The sequence below is a fragment of the Corvus kubaryi genome, unplaced genomic scaffold, assembly GCF_017639235.1.
Source record: "Corvus kubaryi isolate FWS band 111438036 unplaced genomic scaffold, C.kubaryi_AGA036_p1.0 37357, whole genome shotgun sequence".
Classification (NCBI taxonomy): domain Eukaryota; kingdom Metazoa; phylum Chordata; class Aves; order Passeriformes; family Corvidae; genus Corvus; species Corvus kubaryi.
In genome coordinates this window covers 11,202,648-11,226,317 of record NW_024581117.1, presented here as the reverse complement: position 1 = coordinate 11,226,317, position 23,670 = coordinate 11,202,648, and the positions used below count along the sequence as shown (strand labels likewise).

The 23,670-nt window shown below is 38.5% G+C and overlaps 1 protein-coding gene across 11 annotated transcripts in view; it reads left to right on the top strand.

Annotated features, from left to right (window-relative positions):
• Positions 1-1,889: 1,889 nt before the first annotated feature.
• The window catches only part of LDB3 (LIM domain binding 3), a 110,168-nt gene continuing 88,387 nt past the window's right edge, over positions 1,890-23,670 (top strand). For 9 of the 11 annotated variants that reach the window (XM_042033272.1, XM_042033269.1, XM_042033274.1 and 6 more), the window contains exon 1: positions 1,969-2,186. In XM_042033272.1, the coding sequence (XP_041889206.1) occupies positions 2,094-2,186 (93 nt within the window). In that variant the 5' untranslated portion in view covers positions 1,969-2,093. The other 2 variants (XM_042033276.1, XM_042033275.1) reach the window with 2 other exon arrangements.

Genomic DNA, 23,670 nt, shown 5'->3' with positions numbered 1-23,670 from the left:
ACATGCACAGAATTCACAGCCCATAAAACTGTAACCTTCCTTCTAATACTTATTTATGTGATACTGTCTTTAGTAATGAGGCAATGACTTGTTAGGTTTATCTTACTCCTGGTTTTATTCTGTTCTCCTGAACCCTTGAAATGGAGCCAAGAAAGAGCACTAAAAACAGCAGCGAATTCCTAGGAAAAGTAAAAGGAATAGTACAATGAGAGTATACCTTCAAACTTCTGTGTGTGCATCTGGCTTTCAAAAAAATAAATTCAGTACTAGATAAACTGGCAGGCCAGGAAACTCTGCCATTTTAAGTCCAACAAGTCAGTTTTGTCTTCTCAAAAGTCATCATCCAAGCATCAGTGGTTCTGGACTCAGAGAGGACAGATTATAAATACTCTTAATGTAAATGTACCTTTGAGGTATTTGTGAGACATCAAAACCCTACTTTCTTCTCAAGCTGTGTCTTGCTATTTGCTTTAGTTTTGGTTGGGGCCAGTTCTACTGGCTTAGTGTAACTTTTATTTACATCTGTGTGAATTGCTGTGGTTCAATGTGGACCTCTGGCTAAAAGATAGGGTTATATGGTTTAGTCTAGTGCCTATGCAGAGATTAATTATTCCCTTGTACAAATGGCTTTTCTGGCACTGTGGATGCTAGACAGAAACTTCTATTGCTTCATGGCTTTGAGAAATTATCGACCATCTCCTTAGATAAAGACTGAGTTCTCGGTAGTGTTTGCTCTCTGCTGTTTTGTCATCAGATATTTATCATGTTTTAAGATAGGTGTTGGCAGGGTGACCCATTATCAATGTTCAAGCTGAGCTGCCTCACTCTAGTGCGTTGTGTGTGTTTGCTTGTCTTTTTGATTATCAAAGTAGAACCCATTCTTTTTTCTCCCCTTTTTTAATATAATGGCAATTTCTTTCTAACCCGAAGATAAAGGAGGATAAATGCTGTGAAGAGACAGGAGAGGGGTTCTGCAGGTCCTGCACAAATTAATGACTTGAAAGGGGTGAGCATTTTTTAATGTTTGTAGCTTTACCCTGAGAGCAGAAACTTTTGGTTTTTATCTATATTTCTGCCAACAGCTTCTTTCCTCCCTCATGCCCTCTGTATTTTAGCAATTTCCAATCTAAGGCACAAATGGTATCCAGCATTACTGTACAAGGGTTATAGTTTTATGGAACACCTAAGAACTGGAATGTAAGCTATGAAAAAAATCAAGGAATTAATTAAGGAAGCAGTTAGCTAACTATTTGTATTCTTAGCCTTTCATTTAAGTGTCACACCTTTAGAAGACTTGTACTGAAATGACTAAACAGGTATGTAGCGAAACCAGGCTCTTGTCACAGAAATTAAATGCTGATTAGAAGTATCCCGTGATACATCTTTCTGCATTCAGAAAGAATAAATGTTAATTTTTCCTAGAGAAAGCAAGGGCTGTGGAACCAAGAGCCAAACATGAAATTTTGAAAATTTTTTTTTGGTGATGCTAAATGCATGTAGTATATACATTGTTCAGTTTAACAAACCATTGCAAAAGAAGGTAAACACTTTCTTTGGTGCCTTTCCTGCTACATATGGAAAGATCTATGTAGAAGGAACTTGTTTTATATGTCACAGTGCAAGAAACTTAGGTGCTGAAGCAGAATTTTAAAATGGCTTTGTAGCTGTTAACAGGTTAGTGAAGAGACTTGGGTGTTTGGGATTTTAGCATGGGATTTTGTTTGCTTGTTTTATTAAAATGTGTGGTTTGTCTATAAAGTAAATGAGCAGCGTGAGGGGCTTGAGGAGCCTAGAAAGATCTGTCCCCTTCCCTGGGGACTATATTAGACCTCTGAGTCATGAAGTCTTTGCATAGTAGGTGTCTGGTTACAAACCTTTTATGGGCCTTACTCAGCTGGGATATCAGCATCTGCATTATAGCTCCCATCTATTCTTAGGTGGTATCAGAGCACGACTGAACAGGCAAGGCAGAGAGAGAACTGCTTTCATTATGTAAAACCCTTCCCTGTTCTCATTCTGTTTTTTCACTTTTTCTGTCTGCCCCATCCTTCTGTCCTGCAGCGCCCTGTTGCTGCCTGTGAAAGCGGTACAAAATGGCTTACAGTGTGACTCTGAATGGACCTGGACCGTGGGGCTTCCGACTGCAAGGGGGCAAGGACTTCAACATGCCCTTGACCATCTCCAGAGTAAGTGTGCAAAAAAAAACTCGTTGAGCTTGTTTGGGTTGGAAAATAGCAGTGGTATGTACACTTTGACCTGGCCTAGCAGAATTGAGGATCTTTGCACCTAGGTGTGAATAAAGACAATATAATGTGAACTTGAAATGTACCAGTTTGAAGTACAACCTGGCATTGATAAAGCCTCAGGAAGACAGTTCTGGTTAGTATGTTTTTATGAATGATGATAGTGTCTCTTTTAAGTAAGCCTCCAGTTCTGTTTTGTACACTGTTGTCCCTTTTTCTGCTGATAGGGGCCTCACTGGTGCTGTTTGGGGGAAGGAGTAGAACAACTCTGAATGGGAATACAGAATTATATTTCTAGAAAATAAACATGTAAATACGCGAAGTCAGGTGTTAAAACTGAACAAAGACAGGGATGTGTCCCCTCTTGTGATGGGGTAAATAAATTAGATAAAAATTAGACATGTCAAGCAGAAGACTCAATAGTACATAAAATACTGTCTTAAATTATGCAGAAGCCTTCCATTTGCAGCTGACAAACAGCATGTGATTTAATAATTAATTACCTGGTGTAGCTGTCAATTACAGCCATATACTTCCTAGATGCCTTTTTTTTTATCTTCCCCTTGAAGTGTTATTTTAAGGTGTTGCAGTTCAGTACTCCTATTATCTGAATTAGCTCAGTTATTTAAATATTTTTTAACATTGTCTGGTTTCAGGAAATTTGTGTTTCCCTTACCTACTTCTCTGTTATAAGATAGTTCTGTGTAATTTCTGGTAGCTCCTTTCTCTTTTTTTCTTGTTTCTGACATTTCCAGATCTTCTCCAGAATGTTCAGATCTTTCTAGAGAGGTCTTGGTTCCTCTACAAATCACCTGCAGAGGACTTTGCAGTACAGTGACAAGAGAGGTTACTTACATAACAGTATGTAAGAGAAATACGAGAATGATTTAATCAGACAAACAAGTAGAATGCAAACAAAAGGTGTGCTCCACTGCAAAAATAATAATTAAAAAAAAAAGCCACCTACACTGCTTTTAGAACTATGTTGGTTTTTTGGTAGTGAAAAAATACAGTCTGTTAAGTTGTGGGTACAAAATTTATATCTCTGCAACAAATGTGATTCAAAGTCAGTTGGTGAGCTGCTGAAGTCTTAGCTATGCTATTTCATATTCATCCTGTGAAACTGTATCATCTGATCTCCCTTGTTCTTATGCACATTATTCCTTTCTTGGAAGACGAAGCCACATTTACCTTGATACTAAGGCCTATGATGAGGAGATGTACTTTTCATAACTCCTTTTGTAGAAGCAGCATAGTAATTGCAAACAAGGCTGTTCTGGCAGTGTTATTTAAAGCAAACAAGTAAAAGACAACCTAATATACCCCCTGCCCACAAAAATAAACTCTCTTCGTAAACTCAGATTAATCTTGCTCCTGTAAATAGTGTTGGTATTTCTTTTCTCATCCCACCCAAGCTAAGTACAGAGAGGTGCCATTATATTTTTGTAGGCATTTGCATGACACTTGGCAGCCTGCACTGTATGGTGTTGATTATTTTCTTCTAAGTCATTCAGTCATACCTAGAGTCTGTCAGTCATGGGCCAGTGCTGTGGCACTTGCACTGTATACGAGACAATCAGTAACGAAAAGCCAGTTGTTTCCCAAAGAGCTCATTGTCTCAGATTGTAATCTCTGAAAGTGTAAGCACTGTGCCCAAAGGCTGCATGATTCTCATAGGGCTTTGGAGAGCATAGAAGGAGCAGAAGCGAAACTGCAGCAGCTGAATTCCCAGAGGTGTGGAGGAATTAGCTCTTCACACAGTTGACTGCATTTTCAGCCCTAGCAGTGTCTGAAAGCCCTGTTAAATGTCTTGAACTCCTTCCCAGCAAGGCCCAGTTTTTAGCTGGGACTACTGCTTTGGCATGGGATTGGATTTTAGAGCCTGTCTTATGAGGGTAGAAGCAGACATACAGGAATTAACATAGTCTCTTTCAGAGGGAGCTGGGATAGTTATGCCTGATGGTTGTGATGTTTTTAATTGGAACATAGTTTAATACATGACTTTTGATTATAATCTGTTTTTTTTCTTTCGCATCTATCACATAAATGTATCTCTAAACAGATCAGATATTCCTGTTAATCAGAAATTTGCAGTCATAAGTGAGTTGACCTATGAATTCAGCCATAACTGCAGTCTTAGTGTGGTGGGAAAAGGGAAGCTGTACTTACATTTTTAAGATATTCCTGGTGGGGAGGAGAGGAGAGAAGATAACTGTGAGGAAGATCTCTCTCTTGGAAAGGGTACACAGCTCTGAATGTTGCTAGCAGATGCTGTACACCTATTTATGGACTGGTTTTGATCCACAGCTGCCCTGAGATGAGATTAGACTTTCTATGTGCAAGATGAGTCCTAAACCCCAAATACTTGAACTTAAAGAGTATTATAATTGCTTTTAATACCAGATGTGCCGTGGCCCTTTTGGCTACATGTGCACAATGTCCCTCTAAGCCTGCAGTCAGGGTTTGCATGCAGACATTTTCATTGTGCTCTGACTGCCCCCAGTTAATTAGACTGTTTGTGGGTGGGCCACAGAGAACAGAAAGATTCCTCCTTTTTCATGAGGGCTCTGTGCTCTTCTGTCATGATGCAAGAGAATTGCCTCTAAGCTCCTGAGAAAGATGATGGAAAGAGTCTAACACACCAGGGTTGTTCATCCCATCTACAGTATTAGACCAACATGTTTCCAAGGACCCTTCTGAAAGAGGACACCAGTATTGTGCCATTATGAAGTTAGTCCACACATAGACATAAAGTGGGGACCTCTTGACCTGCACTCTGTCAGCCGGCCCTATACAATTCCCACCCATCTTGCACTTTACCTGGAGAGCGGGGGAGAAATCCTGAAGGTCTTTGAAACCTGCTGACAAAAGCACGATTCAGGATTGTGGGATTGCTAATGCTTTTAACACAGTGGACTAGGAAAGGAATTGCCCAGAGCTGTTTGGCACAACAAATCTTCAAAATGGTGTCTGAGACACTGTATTTTTTTCCATTTAGGTAGGCCCAGGTAATCAGCTCACTGCTGAATAGTCAACAGCATAATGCACAGGAGTCACAGTCAGTCAGCTGGGTGACAGGTGAAGATGTGTTCCCCTGAAATGGATTGTTCTACTTATCTGTTCTTTATCTAAAAATAAATGCCTGACTAACATAGGGGGTGGGAAGAAGAAAAGAGGAAACAAAAACAAGTAGGGAAGAGTTAAGGTCACTCTGCAGCTTTCACACTCCTTTAACAATAGCATTGGGAAATCATCTGTAACCTTTTTTTCCAGTTCCCACCCTGTGGACAATCCTACCCACTAGAAAAATTCTGTCATGAGTTGTCAAATTCTGTCATGAGATGTCATGAGCAGGTAGCTGAGGTAGGAAAACAGTATTGACAGACTTAGTAAAGCTGAACGTCTGTCAGCCCTGCTGAAATGAATGAGGCTTGCAGGTCGTTGGCAGTGCTAAACGCTGTCACCAGTGGCGTGATCATATACGTAAATCTGCTCTTTCCAAATTGACATGGGCAGCAAAGCTGTTTATTTCCTCCTCCTGCTTGAACTGTCTGGAAGCAAGCAGAATTCATTAATTTTATAAACCTAATCCTCGGTAAGAAGGCTTTTGGACATAGTTAATTATCTAAGTGCTCAGTTGCCGTGTTACCTAAGATGGTACAGTTGTGCATGGTTGGATGCAATAACCATGTTCTGAACGTCTTCATATGGTTTTGAATCTTTATTTCTGAACACTAAACTGTTCTAGTGAGTCAGGCTGGCTTGCAGGTGATGCAATGAAGGTATGAAGGGACTATCATCATCTAGGTAGTGGAAATGGAAATATTCCCTAAATCACTGTGGTAACTCACTACTGGTATATTCATTCTGCAGTTATCCATACGGTTTTGTATTTCCTGATAGAGAGGTTTTTCAGCTGCTTGGATTCCGAATCAAAAGGGAGCCTGAAACAGGAGATAGTGTTTAAACAAAACAAAAACATTAAAGAACTACTTTTTTTTATTTGATTAAGTGATGAAAAGGTTGAAATCTGATGATGATGTAAGTGCAGGGAGGGAAAACAGCAAACACTGCTATAAAAAGAATTTAATTAGCTGATCTGTATACTTACTCTGCTACAAGCAGCCTGAAACAGCTTTTTGAGTATGGAGGAAAACCCTGGTCTAGCATTTTGCTGTCTGTTTCTGCAGGAGCAGGAAGGTTTTTTCTCACAGTTGTTAGGATCTTTGCTTTTATCAGCATCTCTTCCTGATTGCTTCCTGTCCCTCCTCCACTCCCTAGCATACATATGCCAACCTCTGGCTGTCACTGCCTTTGCTTTAGAGGAGCCATGTGAGAGTATTCATTTCCTGTGGGCTATTGCATATCGGTGCCACTGAGGAGTGAAGGCAGTCTGTCTTCACCTCTTTTCTTCTGTTCACGAATGCAGGAAAACCTCAGATGATCTGGGTCAGGCTCTGTGCATTCTGCAGCTGTCCTTTGAATGGCTGTGTGGGGCTGTGCATAAATCATAATCAGAAAAATGCAGTTTACCTGTATTGAACTGAATCAATTCAGCAAATTCTCTTGAAGTGCTGATCCCACATCATCTGTTAAGCATCCACCTTTGGTGAATCAGACTGCTGAGTAGCTGTCCTACAGCTGCAACAGCAGCTTTGAGAGGGTTTTTAAATCTCCAAATAAGAAGTCCTCCACGATATCAAAAGCTATAGATTAGTGTTTATAATAGTTGGTATTCTACAAAACTAACAGATAAATCTGGTGTCCTCTAGAAGTCTAGGAGTCTTCCTCTTCAACTCTTACTCAGTAGAGATGTTTCCTTTTTCCTTTAAAGCTCAAATGACAGATTCAACTTCTCAGAAGGGAGTGAACCATTTAGTATAGCGACTGTCTTATGCCTAGATAAACCGTAGTAATTTCTTATGCCTGAGCAGTTTCACATTCCTCCAGTCTTACAGTTTAACTCAAAATAGTTCCTTGTGAGAAGAAAATTAAATACTTGCAGGCCAGCTTTTCAGAACACTCTGAAACTTCACTATCTATTTTTTTGATAAAACAACTATTCTGTGGGCCTCAGCATTTCTTTGGGATAATCGATTTAATTTGTTGGTTACTTCTTGAGTAACAGTCACCTCCTCTGAAGTTACAGCATTCTGAATTTTATTACCTGCAATTATTTGTTGTATATGCAAATCTGTCAGTGTCATAGGAGAGTGCTACTTATTTGAGGTGGTATGTTTGCTTTCAAACTAATTTGCAAGCCAGTTCTGGTATGTTTACAGCTACATTGGAAATGATTGTGTTTCTGTGAGCCTGAGCCCTACAAGTAACTCTTCAACCTCCTGATTTGGTATTGTTTATTTGAGATGTTCCAGTAGACAGCATCTGTACTATAAATGGCAGCTCAGTGTACAGGGCATCTGTATGGTAAGGTTCCATGTCTCATCAAACACAAGTGTCATGTCAGACAAGGAGAGGGGGAGCATATTCTGTAGTTGCATTCCATTTAAATAATACTTGTTGGACCAGAGAAATGAGTTCTGGCACCTGCAGATCAAAAAATCCCAGGATACTGGGAAGGCAGTTCAAGTCCCTGCTCTGAATAAAACAGAACAGAGTTTTAAATATGGCTGTGCAGGTGCTCTAAGAGGTAAGGCATTAGTTATTCTGAGGTAGACAACATTTCCTGTCTTGACGAAAAATACTGTGTCAGGTCTGAGGAGTAATCCCAGTGGATGTTTCACCAGAGCCACTAACACTTTAAGAGAAGGTTTGATTTCAGCAAATACCTAATTTTGTTATCCAAAGCAGTTCCAGCACAAGGTGAGTTTTCCCTTCTGTGTAGACAGTCATGATAGAAGTAAGAAGCTTGCGTTTTCTTTCCTTGCAGAAAATATTCTGAAAAATCCATGAAGTTTGTTGTTGTAACTTTAAACTCAAGGGTGTTTTTGTTGAACAGTGCTTTTCTTACCATTTTATTTAAACTGTAGCATGATAACATAATGTGATTTGAATGCATGTATTGTACTTGGCAAAATAACTTTCAGGAAGAACGTGTAGCTAGCTGCAGCTCTTGGTCAAATGATTTCTCCTTTAAATCAGGTATGTACTTGGAACATAAAGGCAGCCCCTCTTATCTGTTTGTGTGATTGAAGTAATCACTAAATACTAAGCCCGCTGCTGAAGGTCAGGGGTATATAAGGAGTATATGTGCTCTGCACAGAAACTGTGTGCAGAGAAATCACCTATTTCAAGCTGTGTTCTTCAATTCTATCTGTTCTGAATTTCAGGAGAAACATAACACCCCGTTAGAATATAGGCCAGATAAATGTGAGTAATGGCCTGTAATAGCTGAAGTTCTGGTTTAAATGGTGTTACATCATCAAACCCGCTGCTCTGACTGTTCTGACACAAAATACATAACCCATGAACTTGAAGCCCTTTCTTATTTCACCTCCTAAGTGCTTTTTAATTTGGAGTGTGATTGTAGCTGAATCATCAATACTTCTGTGGCATTATCTGTGAAAAGAGCTCAGTGTGTGAAATAACTGGGCTGAATAACGTCTGTGCAATTGCCAGCTCAGTTATAAAGTGACTTTGCAGCTTTCTTTCCTGTGAAAGAAAGGGAAATGCAACTCTTCCCTTGAACAGGAGGTATATAGTGTTAGCTGTGAGAAGCTTCATGAAAAACTCAAGACTGGTGAAAAACTGAGTTCACAAGCGGAAGTAACAGTAGCTCTTGTGGTTTTATCGGGGAGGGAGGAAAGGGTTTCTTACCCTAAGGAAACAGATCCACAACTCAAATGAGTTCTATTCCTTTTTTGCTTGTTTAAGCATTTAACAATGTGCCCTGGCAACTGGATAATGTGGTCTGACACATTGTTCAGTCTTTGACTTAGAGTTTACTTATATGAGAATATAATTGATGTAGTATTTCAGGAAGTCCTCAGATTTACATAATTATTATTAAAGTTAATAATTTTGCAGATCCTTTAGAATGAGTAAACATCAGGAGGTAACCATTAAATATGATTTTAAAGTTGCTGAACTGTTAGTGTTTTATAATTAAAATGCCCAGTAGGATTTTTTTCAGGTAAAACTTCTTATTAGTGTCTGATGTCTGAACTCTGTAAATGACTGTCTTAATAACACAGCAGATATCTCTGTCATTATCTCCATTCTGAATACATTATTGCAAAATGTTCTCCAGCCAGTGAAACACAAAGAGAAATTAGCTCTACAAATATGCTATCATTAACTTTCTATACTAGCAACAGCAGTTCCCATCTTGTTGTCTAATTAGTAGCATAAAGTATATGCTATTGTCTATCAAAAATGTGGATATTTAAAAACCAAATAACACCAACCTTGAGTAGCAATGTGGAAGTATGAAAATGGTGTACAAAATGCAATAGTCTTCATTATAATCTAGCTTTCACAGTGGCCTGGAGCTAGCTGAGAAGACAATCTCATGTAGCCAGTTTGTGTGTAATCAGAAGTTTCTGCACATGGGTACCTGAGGTGCCACCATTTTAATGCATAATATAGCATTAAGTAGTGTCCAGTGTAATATGAGATAATACTCTCTACTGAGTTTTGTTGCAAGATTAGCCAAATGATCAATGTGCAGGTAAATTATTAGTCTCCATTGAAAGATCTTGAGAAGGGGTGAGGAAGGAGGGAAATTCCTGCTGAACATGGTAAAAATCAATTTCAACTGCAAGTTTTGAGGAAATAAATGAATTTAAAACATTGTCTGATAATGCCAACAGTAGTGTGCTAGTAGAAATGAATAATGCTAATTGAAAAGGAATGATTTCTATATACAGCATGTTAAATGACTGTTTCTTCCATACTAGTGTAATTAAAGCCTTAATAAAAAGGTTACCTGAGAACAAAATACCATAATAGGCTTTTTGTTACAATTGTCTAAATTCCTAAATACTAATTTGATAAAAGCATGATATGATATTTAATAAATGGAATTCATAAAGAATTTCATTTTTTCTGGTACAGAGTGAGGACAAGGATCTCAATAAATGTGCTGTTCAGGTACATTGTGTTGCCCCGTAATTCACATTACATAGTTAAAAGCAAACAGATATCACCTGTCAAAATGTGTTGCATAGATGATGATTTTTAAAAAAAGTATTTTATTTAGCTACTATCATAAGCTCAGGTGCTAAAAGAAATAGAAGCTTGATCATATGAAGCTGGCCCTGAAGGTCAGCCTTACTGTTGGGTGTCCTTTGGGAACAGTTCTAAAATCTTCCATTTTTCAGATCCGTGAAGAGTATAGTATTTCCCCCAAATGTAAAGCTATTTATGTGTTGTTCTAAGAGATTTTCAGGAGAAAGAGCACACAATAAATAGAGAGAAGAAAGTACCTGGAAATTAGGTACCCTGAAAAAATTCATTTTCAGCTTACAAATGGCTCCAGATAACATCTTGAATGGGCTTCATACAAGGCGACTCCTCTCTTTGGTAGTGGTGGTTAGTTGCCATTTTCCCAAAAAGTCAATGAGATCTTGCTCTTCTTTTAGGAAGACTAAATGGGCCAAATGTCTTAAAGGCATGCAAATCCCCCGATGAGGGTAGAGTTACTTTCTGCACCTCCCACGTGCATAGCTGGTGTTGTGATCATTTATGCCACAGGTGTTCAGTGCCTGGACATGGTGCATAAATAGGTTTTAACCTTTCTCCAAAATCCTTCCAAATACACTTGATTTGTAGCAATGGCAGCTGAGGATTAGGAGGAAAACAGCCTTTCACATGCTCTCACTATATTCCCACCTTTGCCTTGCTCAGTTTTGGCCCCATGCCTCTCTTGCTCAGCCATACCTAATACAGACATAAACCCTTATTCTTATTAAACGTAACAGGCTTAAGGGCACATGCTTACTTTTAGCAATTTATGGGTTCTCAGTTTAAAACCAGCATCAGTGATAATTAGTCTTTGTGGCATGAATAAAAATACTTGCAATGCATTGTAGTACTTATTACACCCTATAGTTAGGGTGCCATGCACACTCTTGAGAAGCCTCTGTGGGACTCTCATGCTATATTTAAAGTGTCCAGTAACTTAGGAAGCTATTTTGAATTGGAACCAATGCTACGTTTACCTCAAGCTTCTGGAATGGGACATCTTATCCAAAACTCCAAAAATACTACATGTAACCCCAGATTCTGGTACATAGTGCCAAATCAGAATGCCCTTGTATTAGGGTGAATTTGGGCTGCCTTTCCTTGATCCTGGGGGTCACTGGGACCATGCTGTTCTATTTGAGAATGTCAGCATTCTCTCCTTACCTAATCATAGCTGGTTCAAAAATGACTAAGGGCAGTTGCTACTATGGCAGGTGTTAAAAAAAGGAATAGTCGAAGCAAAAGGGTCTTTTTAATCAGCATTGGCTAAAGTTAAGTATTGTAAGAAATAAATGGATAGTATTTCTGCTAATTTTTTTTTTTGCAAGAGTTGTAAAACACAAGTGCCCTCCTAACCTACTCTCAAAATTCCTTTACTGTCTAAAAGATTCTTATCTCACTGTTTTGCTTAAATTATCTAACAAATTATTCAAGATGAAATCCTTCTGTCAACTGTATGGGGTGGGGTGGATGAGGATCTCTGTATTACGTGTGTGCTTTGCTTTCTTTATGACAAGAAGTGGTCAGCAGGCTGTAAGCATCATCAATTGTGTGGACAGCAACAAACCACATCTACCTGAACCATAGTCTCTTCTCTGTTTAATTGACTGCTTGGTACTGCTGCTTTTCAGGGCAACACTTCTAAAATTGAGGCATGTGCTGGCTTGCCATATAGTTCTCAGTAGTTCTGGATGAATGCACAGAGTTGTGGGTATCAGACTGTTGGCACCTGATGGAAAGGGTGAACAGATTATTGAGGTGCCAAAATTGTTTGGCTGTTTGACCCCTGAGGAATAGCAAAGTTTTCCTCTCTTTTGAGGGAGGCTTTATGCCACCCTTGAGAACTGTGTGCCTCAGCTGTAGCAGCCGGCTGCAAGGACAAGTACCAATGGCTCTTGGCATTCATCCTCACTCCAGGTGAGATTGTTCTCTGCTGTCTCCTCCTTCCATATGCCTGGAATGCTTATGTGGCCTCCTTCCCCTGCCTCCTTTCCTTTCTTTATTCCCACATTCTGCCTCACCAGAATGTGCTATCCTCTCTTTGCTCCCAGCTTTTGATGCTGTTCAGATTAAGTGCAGTTAGAGTGGAGGAGCAAAGAGATGAAGACTGTATTTGGAAAATGAAAGTTTTAGACCCTCCAAAAGGTGTTATAATGTCCTACAGAGCCATGAAGGGAAAGAGAAAGAATGTGCAGGAAGGAGGTGGATAAGTACAGTACCTCATGGAAGTTCATGACTGCTCTGTGTGAAGCTGGGGGCGTTCCTGTTTCTCTGATTACATGTGTTGCTGTATTAAATAAGTCTTCTCTAGCCTCTGTTGAGGGACCCAAGCTGCAATTAATACCAATATAACTTCTGTGTTGACAATAGAGTATATTCCATTGAGAATTCCTTGAAGAGACTTTCCTCCTTTTACAACCACACATCCTATGGTCCACAAAAGGATGGATTTGTCCTGCTAAGCAGCAATTCCCTTCTCCTACATATCTGTGCTTAAGTTTCTGCAGTGCAGTGGTTCCTCACTCTGCAAAATGTCATCTTAGATTGTAATCTCCAACTTTTTCTCTGAAGAAAATACGTTGAGCATAGATAGTAAAACACATTATTCTTCTTTAAAAATATATATATAAAAAATACAAGCAGATAGTGATTGAGAGCATTTCCATGAATTCCCCATGCCAAAACATGGGGATTAAGTGGTGATGAAGGGAAACAAAATGGAATTTACTTCTTGAAGGTCTAGATAATTTGTGAATTAATTCAGTTTTAATTTCATATCAGTTTTGTCTAGACCAAATTCTTTCCTAGGAAGAATGAGAAGTCTAAAGATTGATCATTTACATGAACAGGGTTACTCTCTGGAAGAATATGAAGTGGTTTTGGGTTTTTTTCCAGTGTATGTGACTTGTCATGGAGGTTATCCCAGCTTGTGGGAACATTCCTGGCCAAAAAAATAGCGACCATCCCTTCCACAATATTGAACACATATTTGCAGTGTGATTGACAAGATGAGGAGGTGGTATATAATTGCTTTGCATGTCAAAGGACTGGCAGTGTATGAAACCAAAACTAGAACTTAGCTGCTTTATTTATCCCTTGAACAGATGCAGTACCAGCAGCTGCAGTAAGATCTTTCTTGCATTCCACCCACGATTCCCTGGAGTTCATGTGTCCTAAAGACAACCTGGAAAGGAGGCAGGACACTCTCTTGTACAGTATTATATTTTATAAGTACAGTGTGAGATTCTGATCCTTCTCTTAGGGAAAGAATTCCAAGCTGGATCTGAGTTTCATGCCATTTGATGATATGGGTAGATGTCTTTATCTCTTGCCACTCTTGAGTATTTAGCTCAAATACTTAATTTGGTCTCTACATTTTGTTTTATTAAAACTCTGTATAGACTAGAAAGCAGAATGAAGAAGTAGTTTTATTATAATTTAACACTTATTTGTCTTATTAACTGGAGCTTTAATTAGTTTTATCTGAGGGAAGCATCCCTAAAAGGACTGGTAAACAATATTACTTCTTTTGTCTCCATTAAGTCTTGATCCTTCTCCAGTGGTTTTGCAGAGATTGGATTGAGTTCCAATATTAAATGCATCTTCATGCTTAGGAGGCCAGGGAAGAGCTCTCACCATACAGTGGATTGTTAAGCCTCTATGGTCAATGTGTAAATAAAGGGTTTAGGTAGGAATAAACTTTCCTTGTTGGAGTTTAATTTTAGAACAGTGAATGTTCTGGCCTGGATGCCACAAGTCTTTAGTTTCAGTCTTCCCATAAAGCATCTCGGCTGCTGTCTGAGTAGAGACTATTTGTGCCATACATCCACACCAGTGTGCTACTGCTCTTGGATACACTAACGCTGTAAAGAGAGATGTTTAGAAAATACTCTCTAAAATATTATCTTTTCCCACTGCAGACAACCCAATTTTGCAATAGCAAAATAGGGTTCAGGAACTATTGAGAAAAGCCCCCAAACTGCCAACGTTTTTTGGAAAATAAACGGTACATGCCATCTTTTGAAGCTGTTCGTATCTTCTCACCATTTCAGCAATGACAATAATGGGATACTCAGTAAAAATTCATTTTCTCAGCATGTCACGAGAGAAGTTTTTTGCTGGCTAAATTCTAACACCTTAAAAGAGATTATGATGACCCTCTTTAAGAGTGAAGTTGAAACATCTAATTGTTTCTTAGTATTTATTTGAATATTTTCATGTATTTATTGAGTAAAGTCATAATAATTAAAATCTCCAAATCCCTAGGTTTATCTGTTAACAACAACAACAAAAAAATCAAATAAAAGCATGTTTTTATAGAAAGATATCAAATCCTGAGAACAGATGAAAAAGGCAGCGATTTGCAATGTCCTTAGTACATTTTTAATTGAGCCCATTTTTGGTTGGAACACAGGAGGTTTTCTCCCTATTTTCCCTAGTGGGATGCAAATGGCCTAAAGAAAAACCTCTCCTTTTTTTTTTTAATACCTGTGACTGACAGATATTCCTGATTACACATATATATAAAACAATATATATATATATCTTTTCTCTATCATTTGTCACACCATTACTTACTTTTTGCCCAGTTTATCTTGCTTTGATACCAGAATAAGTAAAATCCTGGCTGTTCCGATGGTATCTTTTTACTTCTTGTGCAGCTTCATTCCAAGGACAAATAGCCATTGGTTGGCTCTGCCTCTTGACACTTTCCTCCTTTCCTCTGGTGACTTGTATCACTTTGTAGTGTGAGTAGGTTGCCCCATGACAGTCCTCAATTCAATTAGATAATGTAATGGAGAGAGTTTAACGTGGCCTCATGTTCAAGGAGAGCTGCCTAGAAGTTGCACTTAAAAATTGATAATACGAATTTTAACATCCTCTTAACTTTGAAATACATCTTTCACTTTCTGTGATCCTTGATATTGTCTTGAATTGTTGTTTTCCTTTCCGTTCTTAACCTCTGACACCTCCATAATCTGTTTTCTATGGTCTATTTTCATTGCAAAGACCAGTGAGAGAGACTAGGACAGGACTTTATTTTTTGATTAAAATATACATTGTCCATTTTGTGAGATGAGAAGACCATGTTACATGATACCCTTTCTGTTAGCTTCACTCCTACCCACTGTTCTCCATAGTCTCAGCATATATATAATGGTTTATATCCTCTAAGTGGAAACCAAAGGAACTACAAGACTGAACAAACTGTGCAAATACTAGGAATGTAAGCATATATCCCAAGATAGTGAGGTTGTTAGCAACCATTGTATGTACTAATGGATATCTAAGCTGCATGTGGAAATGCCTGGTAATTTTTGGTATCACCATCTCTCACTATCAAAGCATTGGGCAATATTCTGCTAGGACTGGGATGGTATTTTGAGATTTAAGTTTGGATTAAATAATGTCAAGAGAAATGCCAGTGTGACAGAAGAGAGAGCACTGTAAGCCTACATACTGGCATGGGACCATAAGGAAGAAGTTTGAAATCTTGCCTGGCAATTGTCCTTCTATAACAATCCTTTTATTCTAGTGAACACAAGATTAATCAATTGTAATTTAAACAAGGAAGTTGGAGAATAAATAGTCCTGCTTCCACTTCAGTGCTTGCTCACAGTGTTTACACTGATGTTTAGAACAGATCTGATTCATTTTGTGTTGCTCTGTATGTTATTTTAAATACATTGTGGTGCTGATAGTTGCAGGCATGTTCCCCCAGAGGGCTAAAAAAACCTCACAGCCAACTAAAAAACCCCCAAAAAGTAAGTTGTCAATAGAGTGAGAAATTATTGGACCTTTAAAGAACCAAAGCTATTCAACTCATAAAAGTTTTGGTAGAATATAATTAAAGAATTCTTCTGGATTTGTATACTTGAGACTGAACAGTAAGTTGCTGTGACATGCCCAATTCCCAATGTCAAATCTCCTCTTCCCCCTCTCTCCTAGTTTTATCAAAGTATGAAAGTCTTGACTGAGTGAGATGCTATTGTTGGCAAGCCTTTGATGGACACTCCCGGAATTTCATTGCAGGAGCCATGAGTTCTGTTTTATCTGAAATCTCACTGGCTCTTGATGACAGACAAACTCTGTTTTTAGTGTTGCACTGAAGGTCAGGCAAATGACTGGTTTCCAAATAGAGTAACTGAAGATACTGGAACAGATTTATTCCTGGTATAATTCCACTAGTTCTATGAAGTTACAGGGGAATATACTTGTCAAGAGAGCCTTATGAGTTGAAGGATAATACTGCTGTTCTCAATCACTTGTATATAAAAAGAGCTCGGAAAACATCCTATTTAACATAATGTTAAAATTATTTTGTAAAGAAATTCTACACTCACTAAGATAAGGGTAATATTTTTAGCTGGAATAAACTAATATAACTCCATTAAGGAGGCTGACCACTGTAGAATGTAATTTTTTTCTAATATCTGGGAATCTGGCTCTGGCTTTTTTAATTATGGGTGACGTTGAGGTTTTCTGGCTGTGTAAGTATTTTAGGACTAATCTAGGAAATGTATACGCTGCCTAGGCTGCTTTCCTAGTGGCATTTGGGATTATTCCATTATTTTTCACAGATCTTTAATTTTAGCTACAATTTTGGCACACCTCAAGTCCATAAACTATCAAACAGACTGGTTAGATATTTCACCTAATTTTTGCAAGTTATCTGTGACCTTAATTCATACAGAAAGCAAAAACGGATTTTGCAGATGGATCAAGAAAATGAAAGCCAAATACTATACCATTTTTGGGGTATTAGTAAAGGAATAATCAATGTCTTTGTAGAATGACATTGCAAAGGCCAAATCTGCTAGGTACTGTGAACAAATTTTTGTAGGAAAAACTTTGCAGAGATCACAACCACACTGACATTTTCACATTGATTGTGGAAAGCAGAGGAGCAAATGTCAGCTTGTGGATGCAAGAAGTGTGTGTATGCTGGCAGAGAGGTTTAGCTGTGGCTAATGAGGAGGGGCTTTCCATCTCCTGCTTTGTGGGAGTGAATTGGTCAGTCTAAGCTGGGGACATAAAGCCACAGATGCAGAGAGATCCTTTGATTGGTAAAAGCTGTCCCTTCTATGCCACTTCATGCCTGAAGGGCTAAAGGTACGTTGATTACCAACATCCTGTGATATTGGGAATTGGTGCAAAAATTCAAGTTTCAAGTTTTTATAAAGACGGCATTGACAAGAATGGGAAAGAAATGTAAACTATGTTTTCTATTTTGTAAAACAGATGCAAGTGTAATTTTTACAGTTCTTTGGCAGAAATGTCTCTTAAAGCTCAAAGAGCACGTTTTAGTACTTTGGTCTTGCTTTCCCCAAGAGGTTACACTTCAGTGAGCTTTTCCTTGGAGGTGTCAAAATGTTTCTTTAATGACAGATACCCTGACCATCATGAAGAACTGTTGCTGTGATGAGGCAGGATTTCTTCAAACTGAGTTAGCTTTGACTCTAATGCTATACCCTGAAGGCTCCACTTTTCCAAACCATTCGCAACACATGCTTTTATAAATCCATCAAACAGCCCTGCACTCTTTCGATACCCTGTGTTTTAATGTCAAAGCAAGTCTATGTTCTACTTGTGGCACCTGCTGTGGCACATACTTCAGCTACTTCAGGGGAGTACTAAGCATACCACCATACTTAAAGTCCTGTCAACACAGCTGTGATAAAGACCCTTTGGAAAATTAGTAACTCCACCCTAAAATAATCATTTATCGTAACTCATAAGGGAGAATTAATTGGCATTTAGTACATGTAATAATACAGATGAGTGCCCTTCATGAACAGGGCCATGTATAAAAGAAAAGCATAGGCCACCTAGAGGAGTACTTTTTAACAAGGCAAAACAATTTCTGTGACGAATAAAGTCCACTTCTAAAAAATACTTAAGACAGTCAATATATTGGTAAGTGCTGTTGTACTAAATACTCATAAGTCAAGGTGCAGCAACATCAATCTGTATTACTAAATATTGAAAATACTATCATAGTTTGTTACAAGCTTATATTAAAAATAAACTTTTTCCATTATCAATGCCAACCTTGTTTAGAAGATGGATTAACAAAATGGTATATCGTAATATTGCTGTCCACTGTGGAAATATGTGCATGATGCACTGATAAATACTGTGTCTATTCAGAAACATACAAATCCATCAGGCTCTTTGGCATATTAGCATATTATGACTGGATTTGACGGTGTGCACTGTCGACACATGGATGATGTTTCCCAGTTGATTGTTCTGTTTATTACAGAAAGTTAGAAAGGGAATGAAAGGTTTTTAAGGGGGAAAAAAAGTTATTTTCTTAGTATTGATTCACGTTTACTTCAGAAGTTTCTGTATCAGCCTTTCTTCCCAGTGAGATAAGTGTACAACTCTGAAATCCAGTCTCTCCTACATCCATTATATGGGTTTTTTTTAGTGGCTCTCTATGCTCCATAGGTTTGTCATGACAAGGAGTTGCTTAATTGAACTACAGACAAATGTAGATAGATCCTTTTGATCCTGTGGATTGTTCTTCTGACTTTCTGCCACTAACATGGGCTAGTTGTCTGCATTCTGTCAACACAGGCAACTTCAAACTTTAATTTCTGTGATTTAAGCTTATATGTCATTCAAAAGTTGCAAAGATGGTGTGCTTTGAGTGACTGCACTGGAGCAGAAGATGACTCTGGTACGAAGAGGAAGGTGTGTTACACATTGACTTTACAGAATGGCAAGTTATACGTGACTGTCTTTTGTGAAGTGTTTGCTCTGGCCCTAGCCATAGTCATTAGAGAGGGTTCCCAGATGGAAGGGTGAGAAGGACTTACAAGTTCTTCTTTTGAGACAAAAAGCAGGAAGGTTGCTTTTTTGGAACAGGAGCACCAGGCTGCCTGCCATCCTTAATTTTACTTCCATAGTCATAAAACCAACATGAACATAAAACTATAGAGGGAGTAGAAGAGCTTTTAGAACTTCATTGTAAATTAAAGTTATATTTTCCAAATGTGATTTGAGACAAAATCATTGCTATCTTGCCTGAGGTAGAAATGAACGCTGTGATTTACCATTGCCAGGCAGTTATGAAGGCATTCATAGTGCAAAGCAATTAACAGAGAAACTGAAATCTTGCATTTGGGCTGAAGAGAATAAATTTGTGCAAAGTAATGGGGAGTTGGGACCACAATGCTTTTGCTCTGCTGAAGCTTTATTTCTAATGCATTGACAGGCCAGAAAAAGTTCTCTGGTTCTGCAAAGCAAATGGGCTGGGGTCACAGGAAGAATGTGCACAATGGGATTAATTTCCTGCGTGAGACTCCTTGACTCACTAACTTTCACAGCAGCTTGATTCACACCTGACTTGGGGAAGGTACTTGTAATGATGGTGTTTCAAAAGCTGCTAATCTTAGAGCAGTTCTCTTCTTTGTCCTTCCTTCTTTGGAAGGATTTAACCACTTTTGATATTCACACTTTTAGTTCTCCATTCTGCTTTTTTGGGGGGTTTTTTTTTTGGGTTTTTTTCCTGAAAGTTGATTATCAGTGTACCCACAGATATAAGCACAAGACTTTGTAATTAGACACTGATATACCATAAACAGCACACGACTTCTTATCAATTTTTACATAAGATGGGCATGACTTTGTGTCATATCTGAGTTGCAGCCAGCAAAAGCTTAGCTTGACAGCCTGGTGCTTTTTTTTCCTCTGGATGATTGCACTGCACATTCTTAAAGGGTCATGCATGATAAAAAAGGCTAAGGGGCCTTTAAAGAGACTTGACCAACACCTCATTGTCTGTGGAGCTTTTACTGCTGCACTATCACTACAAATCTGTTCACAGAGGCTGCAACAGATGCTAGAACCTAGACTGCAGGACAAAGTAGCATAGAGCTTGAAATCCATGCTTTCATATCAATTCTGTTTGTCTGTGGTATTCACACAGAGCAGCACATGAGATGATTTTTAGATGTTTTGAAGGGTAGAATGTCTTGTTCTTCTCTGACATAGCCAGAAACTTGTAAAATAAGTTTTCTATTTTTCTTCTGTCTCAGCTTCTCTTTTTTTTTCCTATTTGTATTTTTATTAGGAACTCATTTAAATGCCTGGATGATTCATTTATACCAGTCTCCTGTGTCATTTCCCCAAAATCTTGTTTGATGTTTTGTTTGTCACTGTGAAACATGCTGATTCTTTATCTTCCATACGTGTATTACCCTGAAGTACAGAGCCAGGGAAAATCTGGGCCCCATTATGCTTGGCACTCGAAATTTATGGAAGAGCCTCTGGTTCCTCACTGTTTAAAACCAGAGAATTTCCTCCAATTGCTGGTGTGTCCCATATCAAAGAAGACCACTAGATGAATCTAGGCTTTCTTTTATGTTTTCACTGAGTGGTTGATGTATATAGCTTTGATATCAGCTACTGTTTATGCTTCATATTTTCCTCTGCAGCCTTGTGAGTCTCTCCAATTTGATAAAATTTTGCAGGTAAAATGCTATTTCTAGTAGTGAATGTTCAGTCATGAACACCATGACATTCTTCATGAAATTAGTTCAGTCTTAATTCAATGTAAGAGAGAATAGGAGTCTTTTTCTAGTTCTTACTTTGGATAACTGTTGAAGAATAATATCATGCAATAGTTGCTTTCTAGATATAGAATAGGAGGTTAATGTAACTGTGTGAAATAGGAATTCTTTTTACTTCTTGAATGTATATTGGACTGGATATGACCCAGAAGATTGACTGGTATGATCAGGAATTAAGGAGTTCTTTTCTGAGGATTTTATATAGGAGATAAAGTGTAAGCAGAAGGTAGAAGGTGAATTCCTTTCAGTCCCGAAAATTATACAAAAATGCAGGGGGGAAGGCCATTCAGAAGAAAATGCATGTCACCAGCTGAGAGAACCAGACGGACATAATATGTGGTACTCTTTAAAATAGGTCTACTAAAAGTTTGGGAGGATCTTTGGATTTTATTAGGCAGTTTCATATAAAATGCATATGTTGCTCCTGTATCATTTACGTATGCGATCTTACGGTTTCTTCAAGGGCTGTACAATTCTATAAATAGAAGACCCATCCTAGGATAAAGAGAGCTTACTCATACGGCTCCATTTGGCACTTTTGTCTGCCCCAGGAATCTCCCCAGCTGTCCAATAACCGTCCAAGCATTCCTAATTTTCGTTTATTTCCGCTTCCTGGTATCTGAAGTAAAAGCCTCCTTTTTGTTAAATAGGTGCATATTCACTTGGAGAAATGTTTTCTGCTGCCATTGCAGTTGTTACAGCGTTGATGTTGCTCACATCAAAGTTCCAGCACTGACTTTTTCTCTGCAAAGATGATTAATGAAACTAAGCAAGACTACTGAACAAGATGTTGTGAGAGGAGGAATGATATAACAAAAAAGGAAACAGATGAAAAATTAAACTAGAGAGGGTGGCCAAGATCGAACTCTGACAACATATTAAAACTCAAAAACGCCTACAAACTTTGTTTCCATGTGGGTGTACAGCTCTGAAAAAATATCACTGTAACTGCCTGGAGCAGAGAACTTTCATAATTCCACCAGTAGTAATTTTGGCTGAATATGAGATTTTCTTGCTGGTATTAGGGAATACATCAATCTTCTTTAAAGACATTTTTTCTTTTTGCAGTCTAAAATGTCACTTTGATTTAGTCATTCAGATGTTTGCTTGATGGCAAAATACAGTGGTGAAGCTCATCATCCTGTAGTTTAACTAAGTGCTCATCTGAGAGCAAAGTGAAGGGTTAACTTTTTTCTATGTTCCTTTCATTCCTCATATGTATCAGGCAAGTTATGGTTTCATTAGCAGCAGGAATCCCTGTTAAAGTAACTGTCATATTTTCTCATCTGTACAATTCAGTGTTCAGCAGTTCATTTGGTGCCAGATAAAGGGAAAAAGACAAACTGCACACAGAAAGGCAGACCACCTTAGACCTTCTGAAATTCTTTCTTGGTCAAATGACAACTTTCCTGCTGCCTCTTCCAAACCAATTATTTTGACATGCCCCATTGCAGAAGTCAGTGTCTAATGCAGCCAAGGAAAACACTGTTAAGGCAAATTCTGAACTTGATCGCATTTCTTCCATGGATTTAAATAGATGTACTGTGAACATTTATTCCTGAATAAAATACACAACCAGATTATCATAATTAGCGTATTTACTCTGGAACAGGAGAGGAGAATTCCTAATTTGGACAAGCAGAGTTTAGAAACTCATTGTGACTAGGTATGTAGCTCATTACATCCTCTGCTTGCAGTGCAGAGAAAAATGCCTGCGCTTATTATTAAAGAAATTAAAGATAAAAGTACAACTTTGAAATGGAAGTGAGGCGCCCCGCAGAATAATTCTGTTACTTCTGTGTAAGTTCCACAGCCTGATGATCCTTAAGGAGCTGTGCTCTGAATTGAGGATGAATGAGTATCTTGAACTAAGAATCAGAACCATATTCTTCTCTATAAAGCCTAGTTAGGCATCCCAAGCAGGCTAATGATGATTTTAACACAATTGATGCACCTAACTTCTGCTACCTAAGAATATTTATTAGATATGAATGGTTAACTCATTTTGGAATACCCACACTTAGTTCCTAAAGCATTGATTGTGCTACCAAACTGGTAGAAATATTTGATATTTCCAAGTATAGGTAATCACCTGAAAGAAATAGGAATGTACAGAGGAGTGAGATTTGGGGGAGCAGCTGTAGTCAGCATCTTCAAGGCCCTTCTTGAAACACTCCACTTAAACATGCATTCTCTGGAAGAAAAATATTGCCCTGTCTTGTCGTTGCTTACACCAGTAAGTGGTGAACACCAAATCTAGATGAGATAAAACAGGAAAGAAGCAGAATACCCAAAAAAGAATTGGCAGAAATGTTGGTCCCCAAGGTAACAGGTAAAAGTATCACTGACCAGCATTATCAGTACCACAGGCAGATCTGCAGGCTGGTTTTTGCAGGGGCCTTTTGGTTTGGCAAAAAGTGTCCATTCACAATTAATGGGTGCCCACTTTGCTCCCTGTAATTAAAACAATGGATGTTTTCTATTGGAGCCTCTGGAATGTAGCACAAAATAAAACTGAAGAAGGTATTAAGATGGAGTATATCTCACCATTCCCAGTGGGACTGAAAGCTTTCTAACCCTCACCTGTTAATCAGCAGGGCGAGCAGAAGGGGAAAGGCTGTCCATAGCAGGATGCCAGCTGGAGAGGAAACTGATCAGGCTTCTCTTCCTGTCTTAATACCTTCTTTCAAGTGCCACTTACG